Source organism: Saccopteryx leptura, chromosome 1 (genome assembly GCF_036850995.1).
Source record: "Saccopteryx leptura isolate mSacLep1 chromosome 1, mSacLep1_pri_phased_curated, whole genome shotgun sequence".
NCBI lineage: Eukaryota > Metazoa > Chordata > Mammalia > Chiroptera > Emballonuridae > Saccopteryx > Saccopteryx leptura.
In genome coordinates this window covers 12,463,405-12,481,956 of record NC_089503.1, presented here as the reverse complement: position 1 = coordinate 12,481,956, position 18,552 = coordinate 12,463,405, and the positions used below count along the sequence as shown (strand labels likewise).

Genomic DNA, 18,552 nt, shown 5'->3' with positions numbered 1-18,552 from the left:
GTCCATAGAGCCGGGGGGGAGAGAGCCGACGACAAGCGGGTAGCACCGCGCAGACGGAGACCTTCTCCTCCATCTACTTCCGGAATTTAAAATCGGTTTCCGGAAGCCAGGATGGTGTCCCCATGACAACCGACGTTGGGGCTGTGAGGTGAGGTGCTTGATGATTAGTAGATCAAGTGTCCAGAAGTCGGAATTTTTGTTGTTATTGTGTCGGTTTTGGCTTTTTCCCAAGGCAGCCCCATTTTAAAGTGGGTTTGGGAAGGTGAGGGAAAGGGTCCTGGGGACAAAGGGGACGCGGCAGCGAGCGGTGGATCAGCTGTGAAGACCGCTTCATTACCTTGTGAACCGCCGCAGCCTAACCCCGGGGAGATGCTCGCCCTTCCCGTAGAGATTGCGATGGGCGGTTCTACGTAACGGATCCGCGCAACAGTCCTGTGGTAGCCTTTGAAGTAGTGGCTGTCATTGTAGTACTCCTATATTCCTTTGAACTCAAATGCAGGTAGAAAGAGCTCTGAGTTGAAAAGGTTTCTAGCATGGAGAAAGGTTAGAGGGTAAGGGTGTCACACCTAGTTGTGTATCCTGGCTCTGCTCACCTGCGACCCGGGGAATGCCTTGAACTCTGAGCCTGTGCCCTTGCCTGTAGGGTGGGGATAATTCTTTCCCACCTTGCAGAGCAGTTGTGGGGGTTAGAGGGAATTACCTCGGTTGACAAGTTTATCAGGGTACTGTTACGGACGTGATAACTATCAATATTTGATATCTGAGAAAACTCGGCCCAGAGAAACCACATGTGTCCATCTATCCAGGTGGGACTTCACCAGGTGAGGTGGGCAAGGGTCCTTAGACACCCAGAGCTTCTGTGTAAACTGCGGATTATACATATAGTAACAGCTACTGCTCAAGATGGGTGTAGGATTAAGTAAAGTAATATGAAGAGTTTGTACATTGTAAACATTTTACAGATGTGAATCACTACCACCGCAAAGCATTTTGAAATTTGTTTGTAAATTTAATCCAGATGGAGGTGTCACAGGGTACCCCCATAGCACCTCTGGGTCTTGTAATATTTGGAAATAAAGGCTCCAGCTTCCTTTGCCTGGTGCCCACTGTGTCGCTGCCATAACCTGGCACACACAGTTTTGCAGGAGAGCACTATTTCCTCTTGGCTTTTTCTGCCTACACCACTTCCCACTTCTCCTGTGCCCACCCACCCCCCATTACATATCAGCCTATCAGTAATGTAAGAGACAGCTTTGTGCAATAGTTAGGAGCACACAGACTCTGGACCCAGACTGCCTGGATCCAAAGCCCAGCTCTACCATTTACTAGCAATGTGACTTTGAAAAAATTGTTTCATCTCTTTGGACCTCAGTAGTCCCATCTGTAAAATGGGGAGAGAAATAGTGTATCTGCTACCTCATGGGGTGATTGTAAGATTTAAATAATATTAGTGCTTAGACTAGTCCCCGGCACACTGTAAGTGATATATAAAGGTTTGCTGCTGCTGTATTTGTATTAGAATTGGTGTTATTGCATGACCAGATAGGCACTCATTGTAGTACTCCTATATTCCTTTGAACTCAAATGCAGGTAGAAAGAGCTCTGAGTTGAAAAGGTTTCTAGCCTGGAGAAAGGTTTGAGGGTAAGGGTCCTGAGAAGGCGTGACTAGTTGGGACTTTTTGCTGTTGTTGTTGGCTTTGTTCACTGATGTATTCGAAGCACCTAGAGTGGTGCCTGGCACATAACAGGTCCTCAGTAAGTATTGTATTCATGAATTTTTAACCCCCCCCCCCTTTTCTGTGCCTCAACAGGCTCATGGAGTAAAAGAAACAGCTCTGATTCTGAGGAACTAGACACTTCTTCCCCGCGCTGGGGAGAGTCAGGAGCTGTCTTCTGGGGAACTGTGGAATGTGCCCTTGGGGGCCCAAGACAGCAGAAGAAAGATGCTCCAGACTGGTAACTACAGCCTGGTGCTGTCCCTGCAGTTCCTGCTGCTGTCCTATGACCTCTTTGTCAATTCCTTCTCAGAGCTGCTCCGAATGGCTCCTGTCATCCAGCTGGTGCTCTTCATGTGAGTTCAGTGGGCGGGGAGGGACAGCTAACCCCAGCAGCTTGAAGACCTTGACGATCATGACTTGGCATTTTAAAGTCAATAGAAAAATATTAGGGAAAAAATATTTCATGTTGTCCTGGGGTACACAGACATGTCACAGGCCCTGTTTTTGTGTACTTCTGAGAAGGGGTGGCATACGGGGAGCAGTTCACATAAAAAATGTGGGTCAGACTGCTGGCCTTACCATTTCCTTTTCCACGTCTGTAAGAGTACCACCTTACATTGCCATGAAAGAGGATTGCAAAATGGCAGGTTAAAAGGGTAGTTCTATTACTAATACATATCAGTCTCATAAAATGGAAGTTCTTGGTATTTTCCTTCACAATAATATATAGAGACTCCATGAGGCAAGTTCTAGACAGAAAACCACTGCCTTAGACATGGTCTTCCTTCCTTCAACAAGTATTCATCGGCCTGCCAGTGTTCTGGTTGCAGAGTGAAATCTGACCAGTTCCTGCTCTCATGGGGTTTCCATTCTAGTGGAGAGAGATAATGAATACCTTAAAAACAAACCAAAAAAAAAAAAAGGTAATTTCAAATAGTAATAAGTGTCATACAAGAGATATAAAGTAAGCTGAGATGGAGAGGGAAGGGCTGTTTTAGGTAGGAGCTAAAGCGAAGTCCTTCTGAGGAGGGGGCATTGCTGTCTCGGTAGATTAAAGTGTCTGATAGGACCAGGCTGAGTGACAGACAGGGCTGGCATTTTCTGGCCACGGGAGGAAACTAGCTTCCCTCCGTAAGTGCCTAGGAGGTTTGTTAAGAGTGTTAGAGCGGAGAGCCTTGTCTGTGGACTGCAGCTTAACCGATGGGGCCAGCGGGTAGTTGAAGCTTCATGTCATTTGGGGCCCAAAGCTCATGCTCCCTCTGTGGGGGTTTCAGAGGGCTCTGTCACAAGGAAGGACAGACCTCATGGTGCTCCTTAGGACTGAGGGCCAGCTCTTGGGTCCTCAGTTTGGCTGAACTTGGTTTTGTATGTCTCCAGCATCCAGGATATTACAGTCCTCTTCAACATCATCATCATCTTCCTCATGTTCTTCAACACCTTCGTCTTCCAGGCGGGCCTGGTCAACCTCCTGTTCCACAAGTTCAAAGGGACCATCATCCTGACAGCTGTGTACTTCGCCCTCAGCATCTCCCTCCACGTCTGGGTCATGGTAAGGGTGGAGCTGCGAATTTCTGACTCTTTCAAGGGCTAGGAACAGCTCTTCTCTGGGGACCCAGAATCAGTCTTCTATATCGCACAGAGTCCTTGATAAGGTGAAATGAATGTGGTCTGGCCTGCAGCCAGGTATGTGAGTTTCCTAAGGCACTTTTGCCCAACCTTATGTGTTAAAGAACAGCCCTATCTAAGAGTCAAGGGACACTTCTAGAACATTCAGTTCACCTTGACCCCACACAGAGCTACCAGGGCTAACCCAGGAGGTAGAATGTTTCATCACTAGCATTTGGATGGGTGTTTGTTGATGCAGGGTACTTAGAGGACTCCATGTTCCCAGGGAAGTAGCCAGGCGAGACTGCTGCTTGCCCTCCGCTGCTCCTGTCCTGACGTTAGGAGAACCAATTCCACGACGCCTCCCTCGGGTGCTGAGATAGGCCTCAGAGCAGATCCAGTTTCCATGGTTTCAGATTTCTTTTGCTTCACACATTCCTCCATCTCTTTGGTACCTCATGTGTTTCTTAAGTACTCAGCTTGATGGAACGCATTAAATCCTAAGGGTCGTCTAGTCATGTCTGTGCTAAAGCCACCGTCTCAAACTGAACCTTCCGTTCGGTTGTCCCTGTGATTCCATGGAGGACGGGAGAGCTCTCAGGAAAGCAGCAGAGCAGCGCCGAAGTCTCCAGGTGCTTCCGAGAGAAGCTTGTCTCTTCTCTCTGGTTCCCGGAGCCGAAGCAGGGCCTGGCTTTGTGCTCGAAGGCCAGTAATCCGATTAGACCTGAGCGTGCAGCCATTATCTGACAGGAGCTGAGGCTGAGGTTTCCCAGGCGGGACAGTGACCATGCAGAACTGACATCTGTATCATTTCTCCTTGGCCAAGGCCATGGCGTGAAAGGCAATAAATAGCTTAATTCAAACTTCCTCCCTCGGCATCAAAAGGATATTTGCTTTACACCAAAACGGGAGCTTCAGGCACCTTTAAGAAGCACAAGCTGGGGCTGTGGAAAGCAAGCAGGATGAGATTAGCCCGATAGTAAACCAGCTGGCATCTCTGCAGCTAACCCAGTTGGAGGTGGTAGGGCCTCACCTGGCCATTGACCTTCCTGTCTGCTCATGTCTCCTTCAGAACTTGCGCTGGAAAGACCCTAACCGCTTTGTCTGGACGGACGGACTCCAAACGCTGTTTGTATTCCAGAGGCTAGGTAAGGACCAGAGCAACCTCAGGCCTCCCTGCGGGCCCACCCACGGCTCTGGCGGCGAGGGCTTCATCCTGGCTCACTGGCCCATCCCAGCCAGCATGGGCATGGGACGGGTGGCCCAGCCACCCCAGGAGCAGAGTGGTTCCTGCCCTCTGCTTTCCGGGGAGTTCCGGGGAAATCTCGAGGCAGGCCCTCAGCCTGGGCTGTGCTCCTACCCGAAACACATCGGAGCACCACTGAGCCTGCTTCTCTGATTGTCCACAGCGGCAGTGTTGTACTGTTACTTCTACAAGCGGACAGCTGTGCGGCTGGGCGACCCCCGCTTCTACCAGGACTCTGTGTGGCTGCGCAAGGAGTTCCTGCAGGTCCGGAGGTGACTGGTCACACTGGTGGATGCCTTTCCTTCCTGACACGAGCCACAGTGGCAGCTCTGCAGGGGCGCAGTTCTGTGCAGAGAGCCCTGGGCTCCAGAAAGAACTGGACCTTCCTAGGACACACTCAGGCCTGTTGTGTTCAGCAGCCAAGAAGAAAGATTTTCCCTCTTGCAAGTTAGAGCGTTCCCTGATACCGACTGCAGAACACACGCAGTCCCTTCCTGGCCTGCTGTCTCGGTTCTGCCGCCCCTCCTCTCTGCCCCCTTCCTCACAGGGACTCTGTGGCTTTATCGTCGGGAGCTTCCCACTGAGCCTGCGCTCTTCACAACACAGAGGACCAAACGACGCAAAGAGGGATGTTTCTGTGCTGACTGAGCGTACCTTGGATCAGATTTAGATTTTATACCCAAGGCACTCATTTTTAAATTTTATAAATAGGAAATAAATACAATTTTTTCCATAAATGGTAGAGTCTGTCTGTCTAGCTATATCTCTTTGTGGTTGGGAGGCATGCGAAGTCCTAGTCTCGATGCATTGGGCTAATTGAGCCCCAGAGCAAAGACAGGTAATAAAATTGACTGAGTCCCATTATGAGTACAAGATATTTTTGCAGAAATTCAAGATGTAACCTGATGCCCCATCCCCACCCCTAGAGTCCCAGACTTCTGTGTTTCAGTCAGACTCTCCCCACCAGAGCCCTCAACTGCCCTCAGAAGAGTAAAAATGTTCCTTAGCCCGTTTCTGCAAAAGACATTTTTTAAATTCATGTGCCCAGAGCATCAGTTTTCTATTGCCAGAATAATGTGTGACATTATTCTGGTAGTGTGACCACTACCAGACTTCAGTAGCCTGTAACAATAAGCAGTTCCATGGCTCTTGAATCTTGGGGTTCAGGTGATCTGGCTGGATTTGGGCGATTTCTGCTGGGCATATTCATGTGTCTGTGGTCACTGTGGGTCAGTCAGGCAGCTGTGAGGATCTCGGAGTCCTTTGATCTTGGCTAACCGCGGCTGATTTCAGCTGGAATAATGGCTACTCAGCTCGGGTTCACATGACATCCATGACTAGCCTGGTCTGTTCATGTGACAGGCTGGGGAGCAGGACAAGCCCTTGTGTGCAATTCCCTTTGAAGCCTCTGTTTGTATTGTGTTCCTTAGACTCCCACTGGTCAAAGCAGGTCTTGTGACTGTGCCCAGTGTCGGTGGGAAAGGGAAGCACTGAAAAGTTTCCTGGCAAAAAGCATAGATGGACACAGGAAGGGCCATTCATTCATTGTCAGCCTACCTCACAGAAAGTTGCTCTATGAAGCTTGTTATTCATAGACACTTTAGCACAACGGTTGGCAAACATTTGCTCGGAAAGGCCAGATAGTAAATATTGCAGGTATTGAAGGCCATATGGTCTGTTGTAACTCCTAGACATTATAGCATGAAAACAGCCATAGATGATATGTAAATGAATGAACACAGCTGTGTTCCAATAAGATTACTTTAGGACACTGAAGTTCGAATGTCATGTGTCATAAAATAATTTTGATTTTTAAAATAATAATGTAAAAAGGTCAATCTGTTATTGGCTTGAGGATACAAAGCTATGCTAATTCCAGCTCATGGACAAAAACAAGGCTAGATAGACTTGCCCCTGGCCATAAATATGCAGACCCCTGATTCATAAGCTGAGAATAAAGTTCAGGGGAAAGAGAGACAATAGGTAATTAATCTGCTGTGCTGTCAAGATTATAACATGCTTAAAGAAAGAACAGGTACAGGCCTGACCTGTGGTGGTGCAGTGGATCAAGTGTTGACCTGGAACGCTGAGGTCACCAGTTCGAAACCCTGGGCTTGCCTGGTCAAGGCTCATATAGGAGTTGATGCTTCCTGCTCCTCTCCCCCTTCTCTCTCTCTCTTCTTTAAAATGAATAAATAAATAAAAGTAATTTTAAAAAAGAACAGGTACAGCCTGACCAGGCAGTGGCACAGTGGATAGAGCGTCGGACTGGGATGCGGAAGACCCAGGTTCGAGACCCCGAGGTTGCCAGCTTGAGCACGAGCTCATCTGGGTTGAGCAAAAAAAGCTCACCAGCTCAGACCTAAGGTCCCTGAGCAAGGGGTCACTCGGTCTGCTGAAGGCCCACGGTCAAGGCACATATAGAAAAAGCAATCAATGAACAACTAAGGTGTCACAACGAGAAACTGATGATTGATGCTTCTCATCTCTCTCCGTTCCTGTCTGTCTGTCCCTATCTATCCCTCTCTCTGACTCTCTCTCTGTCCCTGTACAAAAAAAAAAAGAAAAAAGAAAAAGAAAAAAAAGAACAGGTACAATGTTCAAATAACAAGTCTAACAAAACCACCATCTTTATCTACTATCCCTTCATCTGTTAAAACAAAACCCCCACAAGTTAATAGCCCTGATTTGAATCTTTTCACAAAGGCTCTTCAGGAGTATTATCCTCCCCTTGGCCCATGAATATCCCTGAGAGGCAGGTTTCTGCGCCTCCAAGTAAATCCGGGCTAGCTTGTTCTCTGCTGTTTTACAGCTGGTGCGTACAACCAGATGCCTGTCTCCTCACTATATCTGCGGCACTTTGTGGCCCTGCGTCTCGGAGATATGTGTGTATATATGTTTATTTTCCTTAATAGTTAATACATTCACATTGTGCCCTGGCCAGAAAGCTCAGTTGGTTAGAGCATCATCCTGAAGCACAGAGGTTGCCAGTTCGATCCCTGGTCAGGGCACATACAGGAACAGATCAATGTTCTATCTCTCTCTTTCTCCTTTCTGCTCTTGCTGAACTCAATAAATAAATTAAAAAATTAAATCATTAAAGAAAGAAAAAGAAGGTGAAATATAAATACCATCTTTTAAAAAGGCTTCAGAGAATTGCTAAAGTAAAGCAGATTGGAGGGCCTAAAATTCTAAAGTAGGGACAACCAAAGCAAGGTGAGCAGACAATTTGCAACAGATTTTACCCTGGGAGCCTCTGCTGATTCTGCGCTTGCACAAGAGGCTAAGCATGCAAGCATTGCCCAGACAGAGGGCTGCAGCTGGAACACAGAGAAGCCAGCTGAGCTTAATGCTGTCACGCTGCTGGAGGGACAACGTTGGGCAACAGAGGAGCCTTAAACACAGAACACAATTTCTCCTCAGGATGGTTAACAAATTCTGAAGCTGCAAGGACAGAGACTATAAAAAGCTAAGCCTCAGCCCTGGCCGGTTGGCTCAGCTCTAGAGCATCAGCCCGGTGTGTGGAAGTCCTGGGTTTGATTCCCGGCCAGGGCACACAGGAGACGAGCTCATCTGCTTCTCCACTCTTTCCTCTCTCCTTCCTCTCTCTCTCTTCCCCTACTGCAGCCAAGGCTCCATTGGAGCAAAGTTGGCCCAGGCACTGAAGATGGCTCCATGGCCTTCACCTCAAGCGCTAGAATGCCTCTGTCCGCAATGGAGCGACACTCCAGATGGGCAGAGCATCATCACTCCCTGGTGGACATGCCGGGTGGATCCCAGTCGGGCGCATGCGGGAGTCTGTCTGACTGCCTCCCTGCTTCTAACTTATGGGGGGAAAAAAAAAGCTTAGCCTCAAACCTCTGAAAAGCAGAACAGAATTGTAGGCAGGTTTACGGTGCTGATGATTAGAATTCAGGACCTGCCAGTGGGGGCCGGAGGGAGGACGAGACTGGTGAACACACAGGGCTTTCAGTTGAAAGCTCAGAAGGGTTCAGGAACCAAATGAGACCGGTTGACTGAGGTTTTTCAAAATCACAGTGCAGCCTCAAACCATGTGGTCCCCGAGTGGATTAAGGTGGTCAGCCCACAATCTGTCTACCTAGCAGAGGAAAGAGTGGAAGAAAAACATCTAGAGACACTATAATTATTTTATACACAATTTCTGGATCTAATAAAAATCACCATCAAGTCAAGAGATGGGACCATATTATTTAAACCCAGAATAAAAGTGGAAAATAGAAACAGGTAATTCAAATATTGGAGAAAGCAGACAAGGAGTTTAAAGTATGATTGATATGCTCAAGAAATAAAGAGAAATATGGAGGAAATCGATAAAATATTTAAAATACTCTTACGGAGGCCCTGGCCATTGGTTAGAGAGTTGTCCCACTATGCCAAGGTTGTGGGTTCGATGGCTGGTCAGTTCTTTTGACTGAAAGGAAAATGATAACAGATGGAAATTCAGATCCTCAGAAATAAATGGAACCCAAGAAATAGTATCTGGGCTAATGTAAAGACCATAACTTTTCTTTTTTCCTATTAATTTTTTCATAATACATATGAATGTAGAATACATATTTTTTGTCAAGTTCACAGATTATTGACCAAGATATACCATATACTGGGCCATAAAATAATTTTCAATAAATTTAAAATAATTAAAATGAAAAGGATAAAGAGTGTATTCCTTGACAATGGAACTGTGCTAGAAATTGGTTAACAATAGATAGCTAGGTGTGTCAGTCTGGGTACAACTAGGAGACATAAACCATACAGCAATTTAAACATGGCACGTTTAATAGAAAGAATTGTTAAAATATTGATAATTAGAGGAACTATAAAATGTGAAGAGAACTCTAAAAGGGTACTTCAAGGCTGAGAGTACCGGAGGAAGGACAAACTTGATAGGGTCCCCCACCCACAAGGCTGGGGTTCAGACCTCACTGCAGCTGACTGGGTGCTGGATAAGCTTGCGGGTTTTCCCAGGCCAGACAGCTGCCAGGCAAGAAATAACCCCTCAGGATGCAGGCACATTGAGACGGGAGGACAGGTGTGTAGGAAGAGTAGGGACGCCACCTGCAGGCACCAGGTCCACAGCACACATTGGGAGGATAAACAGCCCTCCTGGGCACTGGTGAGCCAAGGCTGGTGGGCAGGTGCACCAAAAGAGTTGGAGCTCTGTGTTCACGGGGACTGGACTGTGTGAGGCCCACACAGGGCTGGAGGGTCATGTCATGGGAATTGGCCGTCTGTGGAGAAGAGCCAAGGTTGTTGAGCTGAGGGAGGGAGTTGGGGCACTGTTGTGGGTGCACAGTGTCCATGTCTGGAGGACTTTGGGAAGCACTGCCCAAGGCACAAGTAAACAAGGCTGAGGGGCAGAGTTAGGGACTTGCGCTGACACGGGAGCAAGGCCTGGAGCATGCAGGATCTTTGACAGGACCCACAGCAAAACGGTCAACGGGCCTTAACCAGTTCTGCGAGTCTGCGAGGCTGCCAAGGGAGTGCCTGGTCTTGGTGTGCTGCTGGAGCAGAGCACCACCTGATGTCCCCCGGTGTCCTCATGCATTTGCACTGCTAATAGGTCATGGTGCAGGAACGGGAAAAGCAAACCAGAGCTCAGTGGAGCTGGAGCTGGGAAGACAAGCCTTTCCTTCCTTCACTGTCCCTCCAGTGCCCTCTTCTGACAAAGCTTGCTATGACGCTTGCTTAAGAGAGACATGCTGAATAAAGCGTCGACCTGGACTGCTGAGGTCGCCGGTTCGAAACCCTGGGCTTGCCCGGTCAAGGCACATATGGGAGTTGATGCTTCCTGCTCCTCCCCCCTTCTCTCTCTTTCTCTCTCTTTCCTCTAAAATGAATAAATAAAATAATTTAAACCTATAAATAAAAAAAATTAAAAAAAAAAAAAAGAGAGAGACATGCTGAGTCCAGTCCATTACTGCGAACAGGTACTGAAGGGTCAGTGTGGAGCTAAGAGGCAAAAAAAAAAAAAATAGATGCGTCCATCTTTTTGCCTACTCAAGTAGCTTCCATATGCACCGTTCTACATGTTTGAACTTCCCTAGTAATTATATTCCTACTAACAAGATACGAGTGGTCCTCAGGTTATAACACAGTTCTGTTCCCACAACAGTGGCCTTCACTGCTCCAGAGCCAGTTTACAGACTACCTCTGGGAAACGGCTCTCAATTCCCACGTGGAGTACTTTGCCCTCTCAATTCCCCGAGCATGTTTGCTATGGGTCACGTGTTAATCATGTTTCATCTTCATGTCTTCTCATTTGTGCTCCTTGAAAGGAATGTCTAGTTCTGATTCATTTTGGTGCCTTCTAATTACCTGACACACAAACACGACGCACAAAACCGCTAATTCCCCTAAAAGATAGCCTACTATTCAAATGACCTGTAACCCCAACCTGCATTTGAAAAGCACCATCGCACACATTGTTTCTCATTGTCAGACCGTTGTCAGAAAAGAGAATCGTGGGGCTAGGGCCTATGTGCCAATCCTGTGGTCACATTTGCCACACCGGCCGCTTCAGCCAACGCGAGCCCGAGAGCCGCCCCTGCCCCGGGATCTAGCGGACGATGACTCGTGGACAACCACAGTTCTCCCAAAGCCTCAGTGAGCCGAGATCCCAAGCGAAGGCTGTAAGAGGATGGCGCTCTTCCCCGCACACGCTCAGACAGCACCGAGACCTCCAGTTCGTTAACCATAGAGTACCGCGGGCGGGCAGAGGGGCCAGAAATCAGGGCCGCTCCGTCCCCGTTTCCGGCAGCATCTCACTGCTCCGGGAGCGGCTGTAGCAGCGTACGCAGTTTCCATGGGGACTGAAGATGGCGCCGCGAGGTGAGGTTCCGGAGGTGTGTGAGTCGCTTCCTGATGCCCTTAGTCCCCTTCTCCCTTCTCTCCCAGAGCTCGACCCAACTCCTCCATTCTCGGGTGTTACGGACATCGCTCCTCACCTGTCCAAAGGGGAGTTTCGAAGCCCCACCCACCCTTAGTGCCTGAAGGTCTCGAGGTGAGGGTCTTCAAATACCCACATCCTTTGCTGGGCCTTTTCAGGGCCGGCTCAGTGACGAATTTGCTTGCTGTGTGACCTCGAAGAAGTCAGTGCTGGTCTCTGCGCCCCAATTTCTCCTCCCAAATAGTGACGGGGTTAGATCTTAGAGGGGCCTCGACTTTCACCCCGAAGCCGAAAGAGTCGAGTTTGAGAGGAAAGAACGGGAATGGATTGAAGCGCCCTCCCCATCCTATACTCGCACACACAGCCGTCATTATTAGCCACCAGAAGTGCCCCAAATGGCCGTTCCCACTGGCTGCGACCTCGGGTTTTCTCCAAGTTAGACAGACCACCCAAAGAGATTGAGCTGCCCTCCCGCCCATGCCCCTTCTCTGTGCCCATCTTTCCAGGTAAACGGTTGTCCTCCACCCCCCTGGAAATCCTGTTCTTTCTGAATGGGTGGTATTATGCTACCTATTTCCTGCTGGAGCTCTTCATATTTCTGTATAAAGGTAAGGTGTGGGGCTTGACTACCCTTGTCCGCAAATCCCTTCCCCACCTCAGCCCACTTTTCTGTAGCTCCTCTTCACTGGAAAGTGGTGAATGGCTTCCTGTGGAGTGATTCAGTAGGAAGCCTCTCAGCAAGAATTGCTTGAGTTTGGGAAATGTGGGCTGCTCCATTCTGACTCTCTCCTGCACACTTCTCTTTGAGCCCATTGGTGACTCTCAGAATCTGTGGGTCAGGTACATCAGCAGCCTGTGTACCCAGGTTCACCTGATTATGTTGGAGAGTGGAGTCCTCCAGACAGGCTTTTGGAGTTGCGAGTAAAACCCCATAATAATGAGCCCACCCATAAGAGTCATAGTCACACTGAGTTAACACATTCTGCAGCAGGTTAACAGATCCTGCCTACCTCTCACTAACTGGCTCATGGAAAGCTGATAAGACTCTTGCCCTCTTTATTCCCAAGTGTGTGGGAGTTCTTATGGATGCTGTCATCTGTTGTTTGCCAGCTCTGGCTTTTGTATTGGCAGGTCTCCTGCTACCGTACCCAACAGCCAATCTGGTACTCGATGTGGTGATGCTCCTCCTTTACCTTGGAATTGAAGTGATTCGACTGTTTTTTGGTGAGTGTTGTCCAGAGAATATTTCCATTCCTTATGAGATGAGCTGGTATCTGTAACTTGATTAACAAGAAAAAAGTACATAACCTTGGCTTACAATACGAGATTGGATCTGGTGGCATATCCCATTACTACCTTTCTGAAGTTTCAAACTGCTATATATTTTGGGTCAATTTACCTGTCTGTTGCTCTGTAGAGCAAGATGTGGGCAGTAGTAGAAGATATTGGATGAGCCTGACCTGTGGTGGCGCAGTGGATAAAGTGTCAACCTAGAAATGCTGAGGTCGCCGGTTCAAAACCCTGGGCTTGCCTGGTCAAGGCACAAATGGGAGTTGATGCTTTCTGCTCCTCCCCCCTTCTCTCTCTCTCTCTCTCTCTCTCTCTCTCCCCTCTCTATAATGAATAAATAAAATCTTTATAAAAAATAAAAATAAATTAAAAAAAAGATATTGGATGATTCCTTCTGAGCTGCCTACCTCCTGTGGAAGTGCTTGGTTCCTCTCACTGGTTTGCTTGGGAGAATCAGCTCAGCTGTACTCCATGGCCAGGACAGTATGTGCCTGCACAGATCAGTACCAGGTTCCCCTCCATTCTCTGAACAACACTTTCTTTAGGACAGGCATTATATCCTCAGAAATACAGAGCAAATTTCTTACAAGTAAGAATATCTCATCTTTGAAAGTGTTAAATCACAAACTGGGAAAAAAAATACTTGCAATACATATAACAAGCGGTAAAGCAGGCTCACATAAATTACTAAGGAAAAGACAACCTAATTTTAAAAATTGGAAAAGGACACTAATAGGCAGTTCACATAAGAATAATTACAGAGAACCAATAAACATGACAGAATGCCCAAACTCACTAATAAAAAAGTAAGTTGAAACAACAAGAGAACATTTTTGCCCATCAGATTGAAAATACTCCCAATAGTATGAAAGGAGGTGTGAGGAACAGGTCTCTAGCCTCACACTCTTGTGGGTATTTATATTCTCAGACTCTTTGGGAATATAAATTCGTATGTTCTTTTTGCTAATCGTATTACCATGTAAAATTGGTATTCTTAGATCTACAACTGGTTGAAAAAACCCACTTCCACAGGTATGTAGAGATGTCTACGTGAGAATGTTTGTTGCTACATATTTTGTAAAGTCAAAACTAGAGACACCTCAACATCTATTGATACAGGGTTAAATTATGGTGTTAGTTCAATGAAATCATTCATAACCATTAAAAAAGAATTAGGGCCCTGGCCAGTTGGCTCAGTGGTAGAGCGTCGGCCTGGCGTGCAGGAGTCCCGGGTTCGATTCCCGGCCAGGGCACACAGGAGAAGCACCCATCTGCTTCTCCACCCCTTCCCGTCTCCTTCCTCTCTGTCTCTCTCTTCCCCTCCTGCAACCAGGGCTCCATTGGAGCAAGGTTGGCCCCGGGCGCTGAGGATGGCTCTGTGGCCTCTGCCTCAGGCGCTAGAATGGCTCTGGATGCAACAGAGCAATGCCCCAGATGGGCAGAGCATCTACCCCCTGGTGGGCATGCCGGGTGGATCCCAGTTGGGCGCATGCGGGAGTCTGTCTGATTGCCTCCCCGTTTCCAACTTCAGAAAAATACAAAAAAAAAAAAAAAAAAAAGAATTAGGTAGACTGACCTGTGGTGACGCAGTGGATAAAGCATCTACCTGGAACACTGAGGTCGCCAGTTTGAAACCCTGGGCTTGCCTGGTCAAGGCACATATGGGAGTTGATATTTTTTGCTCCTCCCCCCTTTCTCTCTCTCTGTCTCTCTCTCTCTCTAAAATGAATTTTAAAAAATAAAAAAAAGAATAAGGTAGTTAAGTGTGGAGAGATGTCTAACATATTAAATGGGGGAAAGTTGCAAAACAGTATTAGAGTATGATCCCATTTTTATAATAATAAATAGTAATATCTAAGTATACAAACACACAAATTGGAAACAGTATACATCTAATAATAGCTTTCTCCAGAGAGTAAGCATGGGTCTTTCAGTTTCTATATTTTCTCTATATTAGTTGAAAAGCTTTCAATAATATTGTTTATATAATTGAAAAAAAAAATTGCCCCCCCCCCCCCCCAGTCAAGATCCCAGCCTCCCTTGAATGGGAGCCAGATAGGAAGCGGGACCTCTGGAGTGAATGGCTCTAATCCTGAACTTCTCCAGAGCCTGTCATTTTTAGCACAGTGGCACCCCACTTAGAAATCTGCACATCTCTGCTCAGGTTCATTTTCTCTGCCTTGTCCGTCCATCACATCCCACCCACCTTCCTCTGAGGCCAGGGTGAGCAGGCCACTTGGAGGTGACTCTGTGGTCTGTGTCTGACAGGTACAAAGGGCAACCTCTGCCAACGAAAGCTGCCACTTGCTATCAGTGTGGCTTTGACTTTCCCCTCTGCCGTGATGGCCTCCTATTACCTGCTGCTGCAGACCTACGTGCTCCGCCTGGAGGCCATCATGAACAGCATCTTGCTCTTCTTCTGTGGCTCTGAGCTGCTGCTTGAGGTGCTCACCCTGGCCACTTTCTCCAGGTACTGCAGCTGAGGGACCGTGTGCCTCCCTCTTCTTTCAGGAGGGATCCCTTGTTCTTTGGAAGTCTGGGGGTCTGGTAGACTGTTAAGGGGGAGAGGGGTGTCTGTGGGACCGCCTTTCCCATTTGGGGTAGACAGTTACCCACCCAGGAAAGATATTCTTGTTCTTTGGGGCCAGGAGGCTTGAGATATAGAATAGTTCAGGCCAGTCGCTCGTGTTCACTGGTCTTTAACATTTTCTTTCTTTCTTTCTGCCACCAGTATGGACAAGATTTGAAGTACAAAACTTGCAGCCAGCAGCCCTTGGGCTGAGAGCACACATCCTTCTGGTACTTAGGCCACACCAGTGAGAAATGGTGGATCAGGTGGGCCTGGGGAAAGTTGCAGCTTTTCCTCAGCACAGACATTTGGGCAGCAAACCGAGCATAAGGCCCCTGGGCACCACGTTCTAAACGGGACCATCAGCCTACGCTCCAGTATAGTGAGGGGTATGGCTGTCCCCCCCATCCCGGGCCATTTTCAGAACCAATTTCCTGCTGCCCTCAAGTTCTCCTCTATGATCCTTGTGGCCAGAGCACCTTGTGTGAATTGTAGGCTCCTCGGGCTTCCAGCAGGACCTGAACCACACTCACGGGACCGTGTACCTGCTGTGCCACACCCGTCACGTCCAAACACAGAGCGCCTCAGGATGGTGTGCTCCAAGTGATGCAAAAGCCTCTTCCCCTTCTTCTTCAGAGACTGAGCACCAGAACTTCTTTGGTAGCTCATAGTGTTATTTTCCTATTCATATCATGAAACAAACATTATTTTATAATAAATATATATTTTCTGTTGTGCAGCTTTTTCCTTATGTCACCTGTCCCTAGAAATTCACACAGAGGCTGTGCTTAGTGATCCAGTGCGGACCCAAAGACTGCGATGAGGTGTGCCGTTGATGGTCTTCCCCAGCTCCAGCTCGAATTAATTCCTGAAGGCACTGCCAGCTTCGGTCTTCAGGTCTGTCACCTGCAGGACTGCTTATATCCCTGATCTCTGCCCCACAGCTAGCGTCCTGTCTCATTCCTCTTACCGATAACTGTCAGCTCCTTCCTAGACGGAGGCATGAGTCATTGGAAGAAGCATATTCTAAATAAGTATTTTTTTGTTACTTATTTTAAAGTTTTGAATTAACATGAAAGGAACACATACTTTTTTTTAAGCTGGAGAAATACTGCCCTAGGTGAGTATATCATTCCCTTCTCTAAGGAATCATCTTTAAAACTTCCTCATCTTGCTTGGTAGGGGACGTTTTTATTCCTTAAACCCCAAGAAGCCACCAGGAGCCACGACAGAATCCACTATTTTAGGAAACCTTGAGTCAAGGGCCCTTCTGTCAGATGAATCCTAGAGTATCTGCACTTGCGCAAAGTAAAAAGTAATTGGCTTTTAAGCTTAAGTTTTTACCTGTTTATTTCCTCTGTGCAGGCTCATTCTCATCCTGGGATGTTCTCCACTATCCAGTGCACTGGTACTTTTTCTTGTTTTCTGACCCTCTGTGCCCTTGCCTCTCAACTGCCTCTGGGGTCTGTCCAAAAACCGTAGTAGACAGACTAACAGGGATATCGTGATATTTCCGTCACAAACCCCACTAGTGCTGACTTTCTGTTGCTTCTTGCACTGCTTCTTTAGCCCTGCTTTGAAGAAGCTGCTGGCATTAAACTGGAGAACAACCCATTCTCCATGGCCTTCCTGTTTATTTCTTTTTTTTATTTTTATTTTTTGTATTTTTCTGAAGCTGGAAACGGGGAGAGACAGTCAGACAGACTCCCACATGTGCCCGACCGGGATCCACCCGGCACGCCCACCAGGGGGTGACGCTCTGCCCACCAGGGGGCAATGCTCTGCCCCTCCGGGGTGTCGCTCTGTTGCGACCAGAGCCACTCTAGCGCCTGGGGCAGAGGCCAAGGAGCCATCCCCAGCGCCCGGGCCATCTTTGCTCCAATGGAGCCTCAGCTGCGGGAGGGGAAGAGAGAGACAGAGAGGAAGGAGAGGGGGAGGGGTGGAGAAGCAGATGGGCGCTTCTCCTGTGTGCCCTGGCCGGGAATCGAACCCAGGACTTCTGCATGCCAGGCCAACACTCTACCACTGAGCCAACCGGCCAGGGCATGGCCTTCCTGCTTATTTAGAGGTTCAGTGGTTAAGGTCATCCTCCCAGAAACACAGATAAATGAATGGAAGTCTCAGTTGGAAGTTTAAGATGGCTTATAATTTCAAGGGACTTTAGAGATTTTTTTAATGTTTATTTTGTTGATTTTAGAGAGAGGAATATCGATCTGTGCGTGCATGTGCTCTGCCCAGTGGAGGAACCAGCAGCCTCCGTGCTTTGGGATAGTGCTCTAACCAACCGAGCTATCTGGCCAGGGCTAGAGTTCCATTTTAACCTACTCTGCCACTTTGCAGGCTTAGAGGTGAGGAAGTAACATAGCCAAGCATCATACAACTGGGTACTAACAGCTGGAACTAGAAACCTTGTCTTAGTTTCAGTGTGGATTAAGTACATTTCATTTCTCAACAGGTACACTTGAGGATGAGACTGAATAGTTCAAAATAGGATTAGAACAAGAAGTCCCCTCATTTACCTCACGATTGTCTGGAAGCTTAGTGCATTGTTGCCCATGGATAGCTCCATAATGTTCATTCTTCCTGATACTTGTTGGAGCCACCTGTGTGAATGCAGTTAGTCACACCAGGGTAGAACACCATATGACAGAAACTGAGGCAGCAGAGGACAAGAATCAGTGCCACTAGTCTTTCCAGGTTAACGTGGTCAAAGGCTGGACTTGCGGGGTGCCATGGGAAGCCACTTCGTCGCCCATGCAGACCTGTAGGCACCAGCATTCTGGCAGTGGAGAGGACTGAGAATGGAGCAGGCCCTGTCTCGGGAGCTGGCAGAGGTGTGCTTGGATATTCACACTCAAGGCCAGAATTGACAAGCGACTGCATGGCCATCTCTAGGGGCTGAGGTCCGACCCCGTTCAGGAAGCACTTAGAACAGATTCAGGTTTCTGGCTCTATGGCAGCAACTTGTAGGAGACTAATGTTCATCAGTGCCTGGCAGACTGTATTTAATCCACACGATCCTAAGGCAGAAGGAAATCGAGTCAGATGTTAACTTATGTCCAAAGGCATTCAGTTAAGTATGTGAACCTGGAGAGGTATCCCAAAGGTACTTCCTAGCTGACATTGAAGATCTCTAAACTAGCAGTCTTCACACCTGAGTTTACATAAAAGTCATCTGGGGCTTAAGTAGATTTCTAGACCGTGTAGAAGTTGGTGC

The 18,552-nt window shown here is 47.8% G+C and overlaps 2 protein-coding genes across 4 annotated transcripts; both read left to right on the top strand.

The window, feature by feature from the left end:
- The first annotated feature begins 14 nt into the window (after positions 1 to 14).
- TMEM138 (transmembrane protein 138) lies at positions 15 to 5,306 on the top strand. Its single transcript, XM_066360996.1, has 5 exons — positions 15 to 148; positions 1,812 to 2,071; positions 3,096 to 3,267; positions 4,396 to 4,471; positions 4,733 to 5,306. The coding sequence occupies exons 2-5, from the start codon at positions 1,944 to 1,946 to the stop codon at positions 4,843 to 4,845; spliced, it is 489 nt and encodes a 162-aa protein (XP_066217093.1). The 5' UTR covers positions 15 to 148; positions 1,812 to 1,943; the 3' UTR covers positions 4,846 to 5,306.
- A 6,069-nt stretch (positions 5,307 to 11,375) lies between these two features.
- On the top strand, positions 11,376 to 16,090 carry TMEM216 (transmembrane protein 216). 3 transcript variants are annotated; one of them, XM_066360905.1, is made up of 5 exons: positions 11,376 to 11,432; positions 11,983 to 12,084; positions 12,608 to 12,700; positions 15,035 to 15,236; positions 15,498 to 16,090. In XM_066360905.1, the coding sequence occupies exons 3-5, from the start codon at positions 12,655 to 12,657 to the stop codon at positions 15,511 to 15,513; spliced, it is 264 nt and encodes an 87-aa protein (XP_066217002.1). In that variant the 5' UTR covers positions 11,376 to 11,432; positions 11,983 to 12,084; positions 12,608 to 12,654; the 3' UTR covers positions 15,514 to 16,090. The 3 variants fall into 3 exon arrangements, with proteins under 3 accessions (XP_066217002.1, XP_066216996.1, XP_066217008.1); XM_066360899.1 differs by having other exon boundaries at positions 11,378 to 11,418; XM_066360911.1 differs by lacking the exon at positions 11,376 to 11,432 and adding an exon at positions 11,468 to 11,590.
- The last annotated feature ends 2,462 nt before the right edge of the window (positions 16,091 to 18,552 follow it).

Bases quoted from the DNA above. Each gene is read 5' to 3' on its own strand.
- TMEM138 (XM_066360996.1), top strand. From the start codon at position 1,944: ATGCTCCAGACTGGTAACTACAGCCTGGTGCTGTCCCTGCAGTTCCTG. The intron at 2,072-3,095 runs GTGAGTTCAGTG...GTATGTCTCCAG, and splicing joins ATCCAGCTGGTGCTCTTCAT to CATCCAGGATATTACAGTCC. The intron at 4,472-4,732 runs GTAAGGACCAGA...GATTGTCCACAG, and splicing joins GTTTGTATTCCAGAGGCTAG to CGGCAGTGTTGTACTGTTAC.
- TMEM216 (XM_066360899.1), top strand. The intron at 12,085-12,607 runs GTAAGGTGTGGG...TTGTATTGGCAG, and splicing joins CTTCATATTTCTGTATAAAG to GTCTCCTGCTACCGTACCCA. The intron at 12,701-15,034 runs GTGAGTGTTGTC...TGTGTCTGACAG, and splicing joins AGTGATTCGACTGTTTTTTG to GTACAAAGGGCAACCTCTGC.